We start from the raw sequence: 16370 nt of genomic DNA on the forward strand, positions 1-16370 counted from the left end.
GCTCCCCTTGCTGCACACCTTGCTGTGAAGCTGTTGCAGGGTGGCTTTGAAAACTAAAAACAGCAGTCTCACATTTTGCAAGTCTGAAAAAATATACTGGTGGCTCCAGATGTGTTGAGCAGAACTGTCTTATCCACGAAGCATTTTCGGTGATCCAAGCAAATCTGTAGAACCTGACAGTCTGTGAATTCAAAACCCTACCCTGACCACCAAACTTTAATCCCAAGACTCTTCCACCAGCCGATTTTATTGTCAGGTATCTGGCTTCTGATTGGTAACCCCTTTGCTTGTCATCTAAGCTGACATAAAATCTATTCAGATCCGATCACTATAGCACAGTGTTTCTTAAACTGTGTTCCGCGGCACACTGGCAGTCGGAGGTGTGCCGTGGAGAACAAGAGAGTTCAAAATGGCTGCCCTTAAAGGGGCAGGTGACTTTTTTTTTTTTGGCTCAACAAAAAAATCTTTGGTGTTCCTCATAAAAAAAAATTGCTTGGTGTTCCTCTGTCTTAAAAAGTTTAAGAAACACTGCTATAGCAGATTTAACTTTTGCTCTGTGTAGCTCGAATGCTCACCTCTCCCATCACCAGAAGCTGGTCCAATAAAAGATCTCAACTCACCCATTTTGTCTCTCCGATATCCCGGAATGGACACAGCCATAACAACACAACCTACACCCCCCGCTTGGAGAGGTCTTGCTTTCCAGAAATTAGTGCTGTGTCCAAGGTTCCCAACATGAGACCTCTGATGCCTAGGAGATTTGTACCTTGTACCTCCCGCTCTTATTTAAAGCATCTGGGCTCTAGTCCTGGCTAGAGGATGGGTAGAGCAGAATGAGCCTCTTCCCAAGGGATAAAGTCATCATGTGCTTGTCACTGATGGGGGAAGAGGTTGGCTTTAGCCGGACAGCCCCCATCGTAGAGCTCCTGCAGAACAGACATGATCCCTCAGACAGGGATAGGCAAGAGGCTGCCTGCAGGCTGGATCCGGCCCATGGCCGCCTCAACAGAACCCTTAGGCAGAGAACAGCTCCAACTTTAAATAGCCAGCTGTTCGCCGTTCTGGACATCTGGGGAGGGAGGAGGAAGACTTCTCATGCTGTTCCTTCCCCCTAGCAAAATCTCTTCGCTCCCATTGGCCAATCTCTCAGTTTCTAGCCAATAGGAGCTGAGAATTTTTGCTGAGCGCAGGGGCAGTGTAGGAAGCCTTCTGCCTTCCTCCTCAACCCCTCCCTCCCCCCATACCCGGAGCAGAGCCATGTGGAGCAGCGAGCAGCCTGCAGCAGACAGTCTGCCTCAGGTTTCTGCTGGTAAGCACCTCCCAGCCAGAGCCTGCCTCTGGCACCCCAGCCCTTCCCTTCCCACCGCACCTGCACTCATACCTCCCTCCCAGATCTGGCTTTCCAATCTCCTGCCCCAGATCACAATCCCCTCCTACCCTGGGTCACATCCCAAAATCCTGCATCCCAGTCCCCTGCCCGAGGTCAAAACTGCCTCCTTCACCCAAACTCCCTTCCAGACCCCATTCTCCCTCTTGCACCCCTCTCCCTTCCCCAGAGCTTCCTTCTGAACCCAACCTCCATCAAGATCCTAGAAGAGAGCGGCTCTCAACCACTTTCATAAACCTTGGGAGTGGCCCCCCGTCAAAAATTATTGCCCACCCCTGCTCTGGGATGCGCTGTGCTGATCTCTGTCGACCCTTCCCCTGGGCTGTTAGTCAGCTAGGGAGCAACTTGCCAACCCTGCTCAGTGGGTTTACTGAAGGCACTGCATGAGGCAGGCAGTTTGAGCGAATGCAGGGACTCTATCCAAGGAAACATCAGCTCAGAGTGTAACACAGCCACCCGTCTCCTCTGGGGGTGTGACAGAGCTCACCTCTGGGCTCCATGTCACAAATAACTGCTGGAGTTAGAGTCGATTTGTCTCACTTCCAATGGCTGGACCCATTACTCCCCTCCCTCCTCCATCTGCAATCAGGCCCCTGATCCTTGTACACCCCCAGAACAGCGGCCAGTCTGGCTTTGAGGAGACTATATCCCTTTTCTCGAAAAAGGGATGTAAATTAGACATTTGAAAATTGCAAATGAAGCTGGGATTTAAGTTTCCTGTGCTTCATTTGTATAATGGCAGCCGCGGTTTTTTCAATACGGGGTTTTTCGAAAGAAAAACAGCTGTTTGGACGGGGATCTTTCGAAAATAAACCCCTTTTTCGAAAGATCCTGCAAACCTCATTTTTTGGCAAAGGGATCGGAGGGACAGCCAGAGTTTGTTTTCTGGCTGCCTTTGGCATAGCTGGGTTAGCAGGGAGAGAACCTTAGCCCAGAGATAATGCTGAACCCACAGGGTCCAGGCAGGAAGAGGCACAGGGAAGAAGCAGCAATGCATTGAATCAAGCACTACATGGCTGCTGTTTATAGAGCCCTTGGGCTGAAGTCAGTGCTAGGGGTGGGCTCGGACTCCCTTTCTGGCCACACACAAAGTGGCATAAACCCCAAGAAGGGAATGGAGCTTATTTAAGAACCTGGATGAAAGTCTGAATTTAAGTGGCCCGCAGTCAGGGCTGAACACCCTGGGGAGAGTAAACAGACTGCTGACAGACTCTTTCAAACCCGGGAAGGGTGTCAGTCTGACCATGCAATTTGGCCAGGGGGCCATGCCACTGAAGATCCAGCACGGTCAGCCAGCAGCTTGCAAGAGGCATCGGGGTGAGCGGAGGACTGCCACACAACAGGTGAGGCCCCTTTGAAGTCAGTAAAAGGTTAAGCTGAGAATGGAAAAACGTAACGTAGACAAGTAGCTCTCCGACATAAGAACGGCTAATTACGAGAACACTAGAGAAAGATGCAAAATATGCAACAATCAAACTAATAAATGACACCAGATACCAAGAAATACATTCAGAGCACCTGGTATTTTTATTGCATTAATTTAAGTAAGCCAGGACATTATTGAATGCCTTCTGCATCACCATCCGCAATTAACAACACTGTGTTGCCTCTGGTTTGCCTTCTGCATAGCCGTTTGGATTTAGAGTTCACAAAATGGAAGGTTAGCGGTAACAGTCTACCCTAACAGCCCGAGACTGCCTGAGTATACAATGGTCCTTCCAACAACTTCCCTACCCCCTTTCAATCTCCAATGTATTCCTTCCTATGGCAGCTTTCGAGCAGAGTGGCCCCAAAAGGCCAGACCAGTGGTTAGGATCTGGCCATACTAATTCAGCCGATGTGATCGAATATTAAAATGCAGGTGACTTTGGAATGTGAATCACGAAGCGCAGAAACTAACATTGTGAACAAAACACCCTGTTCTGATTTCATAAAAAACAAACACAGCCCTGCGGACATGGCATTAAAACTCCAAACTTCCAACTTCAGTCAACACAGTACAAGATACAGCAACAGTCCAACCTCAGATACAATAACTAGCTTCTGCTGCCCTGAACAGAATGTTTCTTCAGGTCGAACCTCCCTTGTCCAGCACCCTCAGGACCCGCATGGTCCTGAACCACAGAGTTTGCCGGTCAAGGGGAGGTTAAGGCTCCCCACCCAGCTATAAGCTCTGCTCCCAGCTGGGGCTATGCTCCCTGCCACTGCATCCAGTCCCCCACAGTGCCAGCCCTGAGAGGTGCTGCATCCCATACTGCGCCAGTCCCGAACAGGGGCTGGCCCCGCTGCCTCTAGCCCCACCTGTGGCTGTGCCCTCCACGGCCCTGCATCCCCCACAGCGCTGGTCCAGGTCATGCGTCTAGCTGCTGGCCCTGCTGACTTCAGCCCAGGCTGGAGCGGTTTCCCCACCCAGCACACCAGAGTCTTTCCTTCCCACCCACACCAGCGCCACTGGGGATGTGCTCCCCACTACCAGCCTAGACCGGGCTGCACTTCTGAACCTGGCCAGCCAGGGCTCTCTGGTCCAGCAATATCCGTGGTCCATTGCCAGGACAAGAGAGTCCCAGATTTTAGAGGTTCAACCTGTACAAGAAAAATAAAGCCATCAAACCAAATGAAAACCAGCAACCAGATATTTCAGTACATTTATAAAGGGGTTTATTTAGAGTATTACAAACACAAGTTAAATATTTCCAGTGTTTTTATTTAATGCTATAGCAATGGTTTTTGCAATGTAGATTCTCATTAATTACAAACATAATTTTAACTTTATTTCCCTAAAGAGAAGGCTCTGTGGAGAAGATTCATACTGACAAATAATTATCCTTCTGCATCTACTAGTCCATCAGGTCATCTGCTAAATCCATACAAGGAAGTGGCTTTTGTGTTTCACATAATTTTAGCTTCTACAGTTCTCTTGAAAATACTGAGTATGGTTAGAATTGGTTTCTGAAACAGAGCTGGCTCAAGTTATGTGAAGCATTTGAACTCTGTGAATGTTGGAAAATGTCACTTGCATACCATCATGTTTTTGCTTAACGCTCTCCAAAGTCGATGCCAAAAGAAGTGAAAAACACCGTCTAGTCTGATTTTATTAGCACTGTCTAAGCAGCAGAGGTAGCTGAGCTAGCACATTGCACAGAAGTTCAAACAAATTCAGGACTGAAGCTTTCTAAAAGGAGGGTTAGTTTGCTTTGTTTAGAGGAAGGGACAAGCAGATGGAAGAAGAGATTTAACACTTTTGCAACCTTCGTTTTACTTCATTTTTTTCTGCCTACCAATCCAGTTATTACCATTGGATTGGTAATGGGAACAAAACATAAACCATTTTCAGCCCACAATTAGCAGTTACTTTCTCTGGGTTGTCTTCTCTATGGGTCCCAAACAACAGAGGGAATTTCTCAGCTACCACCTGATTTTGGGCAGCCTCTATTCACCTTTGATTTAGTGCACATAGTTGGAAGGTAAAGCCAGACGAATTCAGACTTAAAAGAAGGCAAAAAATGTATCTGAGTGTAATTAACTAATGGAACAATTTACCAAGGGACATGAAGGAGTCTATTGCTAACAGTCTGTAAATCAAGAATGGATGGTTTTCTAAAAGATTTGCCTGGGGCAGCTCTCTGTTCTGTGTGATATAGGACAGACTAGGGATGTTAACTATCGGTTAACTGAATAGTCCAGTAACTTCATGAATTCTTATCGGTTACTCGACTATTCTATAGTCCCCGGGGTGGAGCCGGCACCCAGTGTGCTCTGGCCCAACTCCTGAGGAGCCCCCTGCTACCCATGCTGCTGCCTCTGTATCAGAGGCAGTAGTGCAGGGTGCCAGGCGAAAGCTGGTCTGCGAGGGGAGCCAGTTTAAAAACCAGCTCCCCTTACGGACCAGCTGCCTGTAGCCCCACGCTGCTGCCTCTGATATAGAGGCAGCAGCACAGGGTGGCCACAGCCCCTATCCAGGTGGCGAGAGGCTGAGCTCCTGGACTTGGCGCGAGCCGGAACTGAGCCAGCCTGTTAAAAAAATTACTTGGGGGGCGGGGGGAAATGCATGTAGTTGATAGCATTAACCTGTAAGCTTTTGCTTATCGGTTAATCAACTACACTATGACATCCCTAGGACAGACTTGTGATCACAGCAATCTCTTCTGGCTTTGATGTCTATGAATATATGAATCACTTGCCCCATCAGTCTCTGCTCTTCTCAGCTGCTTCCTTCCCTTCTTCTGAAGTCCCCTCATACGGTGACCATCCCTTTCCACTGAAAAGGGCTGTGTGCAACTCCGAGTTAGCCAAGCTCCCTTCATTTCTCTAGTGGCAGCAACATTCAGCATATTTTCAATCTCCCCTCTAGTGGCATCCTCTGGTCTAAACACAAAGATTTAGCCCCTACCCGAACACAAAAGGTTCCCTTCTGCCTGCTTAGATACTCAAATGTCTTCCACGCCGTACTGAAGACTGCGCACTTGCTACACTCTCGGTTTGAGTTCAAAAGAGTTGTATTCTCTGTAAGAGCTCCAAGATCAACTGGAAGAGTTTCTGGCATTGACTTCATGCCAGGGCTGACAGTACTACAGCTGGACTACTGTTCAGTCTGAAACACTCCCCTAGATTGGACAACTTCCACTCAAAATACGTAAAAACTTAAAAGAAATACGTTTCTCCAGAGCCAATGCAGAGATATTTTACAAGATGGGAGTGATCTGTTGAGACAGACACGTCCTCCTGCAAGATGTGAGCTGCTGCCTTCGAAACAGACTGCATCACTGAGACCATGTGAGCAGACCCTCAAGAGATTAAAGAAATGCTGCAACCCAGCCTCAAAAATAATTCCCCCACCAGGCCTTCGCTAGCAATCTGTGCCTGCACCTCCTTAGGAGGAACTCAGTCTGGCACTGGGTTGTAGCTATCTAAGGGCTTTTCTATGCTGCGACTTTACTGCACAGTAACTTTCTCGCACAGGGGTGTGAAAACACACACACACACACACACACACACACACCCAAGTGCAGCAAGTTACAGAGTCAGTGTAAACAGGCTCCCAGTGCTGATAGCTACTCTCCTCATGAAGGTGGTTTATCTACAGTGCTGCCCTGTGTTTGGGCCAAGGCAACAGTGGGGTACAAGCACTTTGGCCTTGAGCTGGCAGTAAGGGCTCATGTGCCCATCCACAGGCCTTAGGTCTGACAGCAGAACTTGCTCTCTGCAGTAAGCGCTGACGCCCCCAGCTGAGGTTACTGGGTACGGCACATCAGCTGAGGATGTGGGAAGAAAGATCTGGGGCCTCGCAATGCATTATTTAAAATAAAGCATGGGTGGAAAAAGGATCTATGTATAAACTCACGTCAACTCTGTTTTCCTCTCCTTTTAACATCACATAATTAGAAAAAGCCCAAGCTGCATTTCACACATGTAAACAAGTACTTCCTATTTTGCCAATGAACAATTACTAGTTAGGAGCACATAAGGAGAGCCCCCCTGAGATCAAGGCTCCATTGTGCTGGGCCTGTAGAGGCACATTGCATGAGACCATCTGAGACGGCCAAAGAGCTTGCAGTCTGAACAGAGAAATTGGAAAGAGTTGAGGACAAGAGTCACAGAAAGGTGAAGAAACTTGCCCACAGTGACATTGCAAAGCAGAAACTAACTTGGGGAAAGGATCCAGGTGGCCGGAGACAGGCCCTTTCTCTAGTTTCTAAGCAGGTAATTCCGCTCTCGTTTGGGCTAACGGGGCTCAAAGAGTGAGATTACTAGAATTAAGGTGTTTATGTAACATGCTGCATGGCTGGGATAGGGAGTTCTAGACAGCCAAACCTAGTTAAACATGCACTGGGCTGGATCTGCAGAAGATTCATAGGCTTGAAGGTCAGAAGGGGCATAAGAACGGCCGTACTGGATCAGACCAAAAGTCCATCTAGCCCATTATCCTGTCTGCCGACAGTAGCTAATGTCAGGTGCCCCAGAAGGAATGAACAGAACAGGGAATCATCAAGTGATCCATCCCATTCCCAGTTTCTGGCAAGCAGAGGCTTTGACACCATCTCTCTGCCCATCCTGGCTAGTAGCCACTGATGGACCTCTCCTCCATGAATGTATCTAGTTCTTTTTTAAATGCCGCTATATTCTTGCCCTTCACAACTTCCTCCAGCAAAGAGTTCCACAGGTTGACTGTGTTGTATGAAGAAATGCCATCATGACCATCTAGCCTGACCTCCAAGAGTTCCTTACTGATTCTTAACATGGATTCTCTAGACAAGTACATCTAGGTATCCACTGCTCACAACTTACAGATTAAAGAATACCCAGGAAACACCAAACAGGATATCCGCATCTCACTCACTATTGGAGCGCATGCGCATTCTCTCTCTCTCTCTCTCTCTCTCTCACACACACACACACACACACACACACACCCCCACGTATATACTTTCTACCCTCAGCCCTTCCCTGAAAAAGGCTGCAAAAGCACACAGAGGGTTGTGAAGAGCACAAGCCTTGGACAAAGACGGTCCTGCATCCCACACAAACATGGGGCAAGAGATCTGGTTGAGCAATCTGAGCAGTGACTAACAGAAAGGAGACGTGGAAGATAATTTTAGCCAAGGATCTGACAGTGAAGAGATGGTATTTTGGGGAACAAGAAGCAGGAGATGAACGTTACGCACTCGGGGCGGTACAGATTACATTTTGGGGGGAGGAGCTGGAATTCTCCCCCTCACTCCAGGAGCAGCTAATGGTCCCATTCCAATTTCCATTCTGGAGACCCCTCCTGATGTCACCTCCCTTTGCAAGACTTGGCCAGGAAGTCCTGGCTGCCCAGGAAGCTTGACAGTGGTGAGGGTCTGGAGGGAATGACAGGAGAGATGGAAAGTGGCAACTCTGCCTGTTCCCCTCTGCCTCCTCCACAGAATATTTTTGGGAGCATATGCCCACAAGGGAGGTTTGAACACGAGCTTTTAAATGGGCAAGAAAACATTAACGCAAAGGCTATTCTGTAACAGTTTACTGGGGAAAAAACCCCTCCCCTCAATCTTGCCTTTGAATGAACAAACCAAACCTTACTGTTAACGAATTAAGTCAACAGCTGGTAGATAAAACAGATAAGAACGAAGGAGAAACAACAAAAAAGGAAATAGCCACAGATAATTGCGTACCACGCTTTAAATAATTCTAAAGCATTTCCTGAAACCTAGCCACAAACTACTTTTTCCGCTAGTAGTAATAAAATGCAAATACCCCAATACTGCTATGTGAAATAAATCCACAGAAGGAGTGTCAGTGCCTAATGACAGAGCATATGCCAAAGGTACTTGGAAAGAACGCAAAACTCACCTGGCTCTAACTTGATAATTTTTACAGCAGCCAACTCTCCTGTATGCAGATTTCTGGCCTAAAATAAGAAAATGAAGACAAATTTAATCATAACGCAAGTGTATTGGATATAGCCTTCTAAACAATGTTTTTTTATGTGAAGCCTTGTGTTCTAGTAAAGCACAATGCAATTACTTGTAAGCCCTCTGGAGCAGGGACTCTCTACTTCTATGGATGTACAGCTCCAAACACAGTGGACCTTAATCCTGGCTGGGTCCTTGGGGCACCACTCGACAGCATTCCTCTAACAAGCACAGAAAAATACGATTACTTACCTGCGACTGGTGCCTTTACACATTCATGCTTGTGGCCTTTACTTCTCAGCAGTGCTGAGGTGAGAACTTTCTGGAGCCTGGCTGGATTGCACCAGCAGCCTCTTGCCACACCAATTTGTCAGAAGTGAGATTATAAAGGACTGTGCAGTTCGGACTCCCTCCTTTCCGACCATCCACCCCCGGAGCACTGTGCACGGGGAACTCATGCGAAGAGGGGAAGGTAAGTGAGCCGTCTGACGACACAGAGACAACACTGAAAATAGCCACCATTTCTTACAAGCAACCTTACTCCTCACCCCGAGGCAGCCTGTGCATGGTTCTACTTGTACGAGTCCAGGGAGCCGTACAGCCTGCAGGAAGGTGAGCTGAGGACTTTCAATTACTCCCAGGTCACAGAACTGCTCTGCCAAAGTACAAGGTCTAGATGGCAAGCCAAGAGAGCAGCGCTGCACAAAGCTGCAGATGGAGCCCCGGGCACTGGCCTTGCAGATTAAAAGATGGAAACATTTCACGGGGATTTCAGTGCCGTGGTCCTGGCTCTCGGACAATGCACACTAAGTCACTCGGGTGCTGTCACCCTCACTAAGTTGTATTCGTTTTGACTCTCAGTCTAATTCACTTAGGCAGGGGCTGAATGGAAGCAGCATCCCCTTTCCACGGATCACCCAAAGGTTACAAGAAATTAATTCCTAATTGTTTTATCCAGCAGCAGATTAGCCACGGGGCCCATACCCCAGGGCCTCTGCCAACAGGAGAGCCCCTGGGACAACTCTGGAGCCACGCAGGACAGGGGGAGCCCCCACAACCCAACCCCACTCTGCACTGGTAGCACCAAGCAGGGGAAGCCCCCCCCCCCCAAAAGAGGCTCCTGCCCCCATTCCTGGCAGAAGCCTCCCCAGTAGTCTGCAACCCCTGTGCAGAGGAAGCCCCAGCACCCACCGTGGTCCCCCACAGAAGCTGCAGGGCAGCAAGAGAAGCCCCCACACGCAGCCTTGCTCCCCAGAAGTGTGTGTGGGGGGGTTGCCCCAACATCTGGACCCCGCTGCGGCCCTGGAACTTGAGGAGCTCACATTCCCCGCTGTTCCCAAGAGTCGCTGCTCAGAGACAGAGCTTCTCTGGCCTTGGGACTGCAGCGGGAGGCAGGAAGGAGCAAAAGGGCTTGTGGGGCTGTCATGGGGGTTTTCTAGAGTGCAGGAGAATTCCTGGCACTTCTAGAGAGAGCAGCGGGGCAGAAGCAGCGTGGCCCGAGTCGAGTGACTTGGTCAGAACACAGGACGAGGGCTTCCCAATATAGCAGGCCTGACAATGCCATTAGGAAACAGGGAGAGTCGCATAAGAGACCACGGACAGGTACCCCAAGGGAGATAGCTGATCCCCACAGTGGCTTTTCCCTCCTTGCTTCTAGCTGTTAAGGAGTGCTGTTTTAGAAGCTGAACGACACAACGCCCTAGATACCCCTTCCTGATCCTGCTTTTCCATATAAGCAACAGCTGCCGTTGCTACAGGGACGTTAGGCAAATGTCAACCAGATTGGATGCCGTCTGCCAACCTCCTTTGGCACTCTGAAAGTACCTGGCACGGAGTCACAGACTTGAAGGCCAAAAGGATCGTTGTAGTAATCCAGTCTGACCTCCATCATAACACAGACAACAGGGATTCCCTGAATTAATCCCTGCTTCAAATTCAATAGCTGTGCTTGAACCACAGCAGATCTTTTAGAAACCTACCCGATATGGATTTGAAAAACTGACAGTCCAGAGAGCTCCTTGGACAGAGCTTTTAAAATTCAAGAATGCAAATGATCCATGATCCAGAGTGTATGACGTTTAATATCGAACGTTAACAGCGGCTGTTTAAACACCTCCGCAGTTCCTGTTGAAATGGTAGGTATTTAATTATCCTTTGTTTATACCATTTATCTTTTTCACAAATAATGGACAGAAATATTTATTGAACATAGGGATGGCAAAGTGCATGTAACGGATTAACGGTGCAACCGCTGGCAATTTCAGACCTTACACGTGGGGCAGCTGCCAGCCCCCCAGGAGCTGGGGCACGCTGGGAACCGGATTTCAAGTAGGGAAGTCAACCGAGTAGTTGTTAACCAGTTAACCGATAACAGATAAAAAAATCACTTAACAGCCCTGGTTAACCACAACCCCTCCCCACCGTGTGCTCTGCATTTAAAACTCGGACTGGCAGGCTGGCTCAGCCCCAACCCACTGGTCCAAGTTTTAAATAAAGAGCACACAAGGGAGCCACGCTGACACAGAGGCAGCAGTGCAGGGAGGAGCCGGTCCATGCGGGGAGCTGGTTTATAAACAGGCTCCCGCCTGCCGCCCCATGCTGCTATTTCTGTATCAGCAGAGGCAGTAGTGCAGGACAGCAGTAGCTCCTATCCTTAGGGGGCCCAAGTCTCCCACCGAGCAGCCTCTGTCCAGGGGCACCCATGAAGCAGCCTCTATCCACGGCAGACTGAACTAACATGGCCATTCTTATGAGACGCTGATGCCCGATTCAGGGACTTGACTCAAAAGGCCTTCTCTGTGAAGAAGACACTGAGCCTCCACTCAGCTTGCTGTTGGTACAGGCCCATGACACAATTACATCCAGGCAGCAATCCAGGGAATGTGGTTCCCCCAGGCAAAACAAGCAGCGGGTGTGTGATTCAACCTAAGGGAACATGAAGGAGCATGATGCATACCACTTCAACCTGACCTTTACCAGATCCTTGCAAAGTGGATCAGCCATAGCTAATTGATCGCTGGCTCTATGGAAACATTTGGCATGGTAGGGCACAATTTAGCTGAACTAGGAACAGATAAAATAAGGGAAACTAATGATTAAAAAAATCAGTCAGACACACAGACACACACACACACACACACACACACACACACACACACACGTGTCACTGAGTGAAGAGAGTGACAGGCCCTACATCTGCAGCGAGCCACAGAAAAGAAGAAACTGGAGCTCTACGGGTATATTCTGCACTCTGCTCTAAAGATCCAGAGTCTGCCAGTGGCTCGTGCAGTCCCAACGAGTCCTGTCCTCCTAGAAGGGCCCCTTGGCTCAGCAACACAAATGGGATTACGCAGCGTACACAAAGGAACACCACTTTTGGTTTTTTTAGCAGCACTGATTTCAGACTTTCCCTGGTGACCTAGCAGGGGGACAACAGGCCAGCATGTGTAGAAATCAAAAAGTGAAACTAATTTTCACAGCTTTTTTAATACGTGAGAAGAAACTGAGAATTATGTGAAAGCATGTGATGACTTCTGCAGTGAAAAGCCGGTATGATGGGATTAGGACACGAACCCAAGGAAAAGGACACCATGAGAAGAGGAAATGATCCAGATGTCAATCTCCCAACCTCTGCTGTGGCAGCAACTTCCATGTGGCGATTCCCTCTGAAAATAAACTCCTCTCCAACCCACGCACCATCACATCCTTGTGGGATCTGCAATTCTGGATCAACTCTAGAGAATGGCAGTTTGCTTTACCAGCTCTTTGCTAAAGGTTGCTCCTTCCAGGACATCTCACTTTCCAAGCTCATTATAGCGCATCCCCTTTGCCTCATTCGCAACCTTCAACCCATTAATGCCCATGACTTTTCGGATGCTCCAAGTCTCCACCCCGCCCTTGCGTGTCCTAGCCTCACAAAGCAGGCCCTCGCGTCCTTCTCCACCTTTTACTCTTCACATCTGAACTCTAAGAATATGCCATCTACAACCACTGTCTTAAGCACTCCAACTCCACCCTGGAACCTCGCCGCTCCCATGAAATCGTTCTCATGACTTTTAAACAATCTCTTCTTGGCCAAAGAGCAAGCCCTTTATTTCATCCTTGTCTGCCTCTGTTCTTCTGCTTTTGACACTCCTGACAGCACCCTCCTTCTCAACGTCTCCTGGCTTCAATTATTCCACCCTCACTGGTTCTCTTAGCTCTGTCCAGTCCTCCAGGGTCACTCTTTTTGTAGGTCGTTATCCTCCCCACTCAGCTTCTATAGGGGTTCATCAGAGATCTATCCTCAGCCCTTTTCTCTTCTCTGGGTAAATACAATCCCTACCGTTCCAAGTCAGTGACTCACAAAACTCTATTTCCACCCCAACCCATCTCCCTCTCTCTATTCCCACATTAGCCCGTCATGGCGCATCTCCATAATATCAACTTGACATGTTGAAAAGACATCTGGGTCACTCTAAATTCCGGAAAACAACAACTTCCTGCCATGTATGCAGGAAGTCCACGCACTTGTGCCAAACCAGGGTACATTCAGTACTTTAGCTTTAATCAGGTGAAAACAAAATTATAAAAACATTGCAAGGATTAAGCAAAAAAGCAGAGTAAGATGACAAATCTGCTGCCTTGGATATTTTCTTACAGAGAGGATGGATCTGCATTGACAGAGTCTTAATGGGCCTGGGCATGGTGGCTTTGGGGCAGGAGTTGAGAGCACTAGCTCATATCTCTAGAGAAGGACTTCTCAACTTTGGAAGTCCTGGGGGCCACAATGACACTCACAGCACATACCGAGGGCCACAACTTAAGTGTGATTGCACAGACATGAAAAGATACATGCATATATATTTGCACACTGACGGGCCGGATGAGAGGGCCTCGCGGGCCGCATCCGGCCCCCGGGCCGTAGTTTGGAGACCCCTGCTCTAGAGTAACACTGCTATACCTTCCAGAAAGTCGTGGCAAACAAAAGTCGCTGGCGCCATCACCATGGCTTTCTGTGGGACCCCACACACTGAGTGCCTGTCTTCTCTTTGACAGAGGACGTGCTTCATGCAGCATACTTCCACCCATAGGGCATGAGTGCTCTCTGCTGAGTGCCACTGGCTCTCATGCCCACAACTTGATTTTCACAACTGTGTGCACGATGGCAAAACTGCAGGACTAGTCTGTGCACTCACATACCATGCCCAAGTGGCCAGTCAAGCATCTAGCTGGTCATTTGGCTGCATAATCTGCATAACTGCACAGGCAAGTTAAATGCACCGTTCTGGAAATCCAGTTGCAGGTTTCTTACTGAAGTTACTTGCAGGTTAGCCAAAAGGGCAAATTCAGAGGAGGAAGTTCCCTTTGCTGGTCTGGAGGCTAAGTAAAAAAAAAGATTCCATCATGAAGGCAGGTTCCTGGCTTGCCTGGGAGTCTGTAGCAGGCCGGTGAGCTATGAGGCAGGGACAGAGTTTCCGAAAGGAGCAGAGATCTCAAAGGCAAGAGAAATGCCACAGGATCAGAGGAAACACCAGGCTAGACCAGATTCAAGGCCCACCAAGTCCAGTCTCCTCTCTCTGCCGCTGGCTGGTACTAGACTCGTCCGGGGAAGGTTCAATAGTCCTGCAGTAGCAGATGTGATAATGTGCCCCACACACTGATCTCTAATGGTTACAGATTGCTTTAACATCCCTGCCAAGTGTCCTGTAAGCATATTTATGCCAATTCGGGACAGTCCTGACATCCTGGTAAATCCACTGACGAGTTTTAGAGAATTCTCTTGAGTGTGTGTGTGGGAGGGGAGGAGGCGGGGGGACGGGACAGGGAGCTAGAGAACTAACAGCTGAAGTGGGCAGCAAGAGCACAGACCACTCTATTCTTCATCAAGGAGGTTCCAAAACATCAGCGACGCTGCTGCCTCTCTGGTGGAGGAACGAAACCCACTAGTCAAACCACAGGGGTTGTGAAAATGCAACGTGTAACCAGAACCTCTTCCTACGATTCAGTGTGGGAGCAGGGAGAATTTATTTTCATGGAGTGAACTTGCAAAAATGGATGCTGCTGCCTTTTTTTTTTTTTTTTTTTTTTAAAAGAACACATCATTGTACCACATGAGGAAAGCACGTTCTTTAGAGGAATCAGGTTCTCCAAAGAGCTCTCCCTCTACTTTGTTAAGAGATCTGCAAGCAAAAGTTACAATGCAACTTTTTGCATGTCTGCCCCAAATTGGGTGCAAAGCGGGCTACGTGAGGTATTCCATGAAAGCTTATGCTTCGTTGATTCTATCTAGGCCATGCATGTACTTGTATGATCTGTGTGTGAAGTTATGAATATGGGCTTTGTATTTATATTTTATGTGTTTTCTGTCTGGGAGATAGCGATAGGCATTGGCCACCTATTTTGAGGGTCGGTTGCTTAATGCTGCATGGACAGTGGCACTGAAGAGCTGCCAACTGACACCTGAGGAGCACACAATGGCCCCTTGCCTGAGGAGGACACACCTGGATACTCCGTGGCTCCTGGCCTACGACACAGCCTGGTGTGGTGGTCATGTGACCGGCACTCAGGTGAACAATGGATTTCCCACCGCATGGGCAAGGTTATAAAAGGATCCCGAGGGCGCCTCCCTCTCGCCTTCGCTCCTGCTCTCCGCTCCAGAAGCGCCTTTGCTAGGGACAGAGAGCCAGGAAGGAGCGCCCTCCTGTATGTACTCCAGAGACTTTTAAGCCAGCAATTTGTTACATCTCTAAGAGCCTGCATCAAGAACCTGGCCACTGATGTATGGAATGTGCTTTGCTTTAACAATCTCACTCTCGACCTGGCCCAGCAGGCTCTTTTGGGTGAAATCCAATGTATAAATTGACCTGGGACTGTGGCTGGTCCTTTGGGACCGGGAGAACCTGTTTGGAGTTGGTTTTCATAGTCTTTCATCAGCGCAAGGTGGGTGCTGGCTGTGGCCCAGGTAAAGCTGGACTGTGTAAGGGGATTTGCTTGTGCAACTTCCTGCTGCCCAGATTGGCAGCTGGAGCGCTCTGGGTGACTAGTTTGGTGCCTTATAGAAGAGAAACCCAGTTTTGGGCTATAAGTAGGCTGGTTTGAGCAATGTGCCCTGATTTGGTCCTCTCAGCGGTGCCCCAGACACCCTGGTATAGTACAGGGATAAGTATTCTGGTCCAACCTCCCCCGAGTCCTCAGAAGATCACTCCCTACTGTAAAGGTGATGCTTGCACCAGTTGTCTATGCAAGGAGTCCCTGTATCCCACTTCCCTATTCCTCAGCAACAAAACAATATGGCCTCCACTCCCACAGAGTCTCTTCCCCAGCAGGAGCTGGGCCTGGGTGTGCACAGCATGCACGTCTGCAACAGATGATGGACCACATGGGAAAGATCTGGACTAGCACGAGAAGCGGAAACAGATGAGGATGGCTATGAAATGACACTGGGATCCTGCAGAAGATGAACCCAAACCCTGCTGGGTGGGTGCAGACATCAGAGTAGAGTTCTGCCAGAGAGAAGAAGCCACCCCCTCCCGCCCATTACAAATCCCTACAACACTGAATTCGTCTTACAGCTCAGATCACACGTACATAGGTGAGGCACACTTGAAACT

At 48.8% G+C, this 16370-nt stretch overlaps 1 protein-coding gene across 1 annotated transcript in view; it reads right to left on the bottom strand.

The window, feature by feature from the left end:
- MAP4K5 (mitogen-activated protein kinase kinase kinase kinase 5) overlaps positions 1-16370 on the bottom strand; it is an 87688-nt gene that overhangs the window by 55313 nt on the left and 16005 nt on the right. The window contains exon 3 of the mRNA XM_089778270.1: positions 8717-8774. Coding sequence (XP_089634396.1) covers positions 8717-8774 — 58 coding nt within the window. The remainder of the gene's footprint in view (positions 1-8716; positions 8775-16370) is intronic.

The sequence above is a fragment of the Pelodiscus sinensis genome, chromosome 5 (genome assembly GCF_052426305.1).
Source record: "Pelodiscus sinensis isolate ZL-2025 chromosome 5, ASM5242630v1, whole genome shotgun sequence".
Lineage (NCBI taxonomy): Eukaryota > Metazoa > Chordata > Testudines > Trionychidae > Pelodiscus > Pelodiscus sinensis.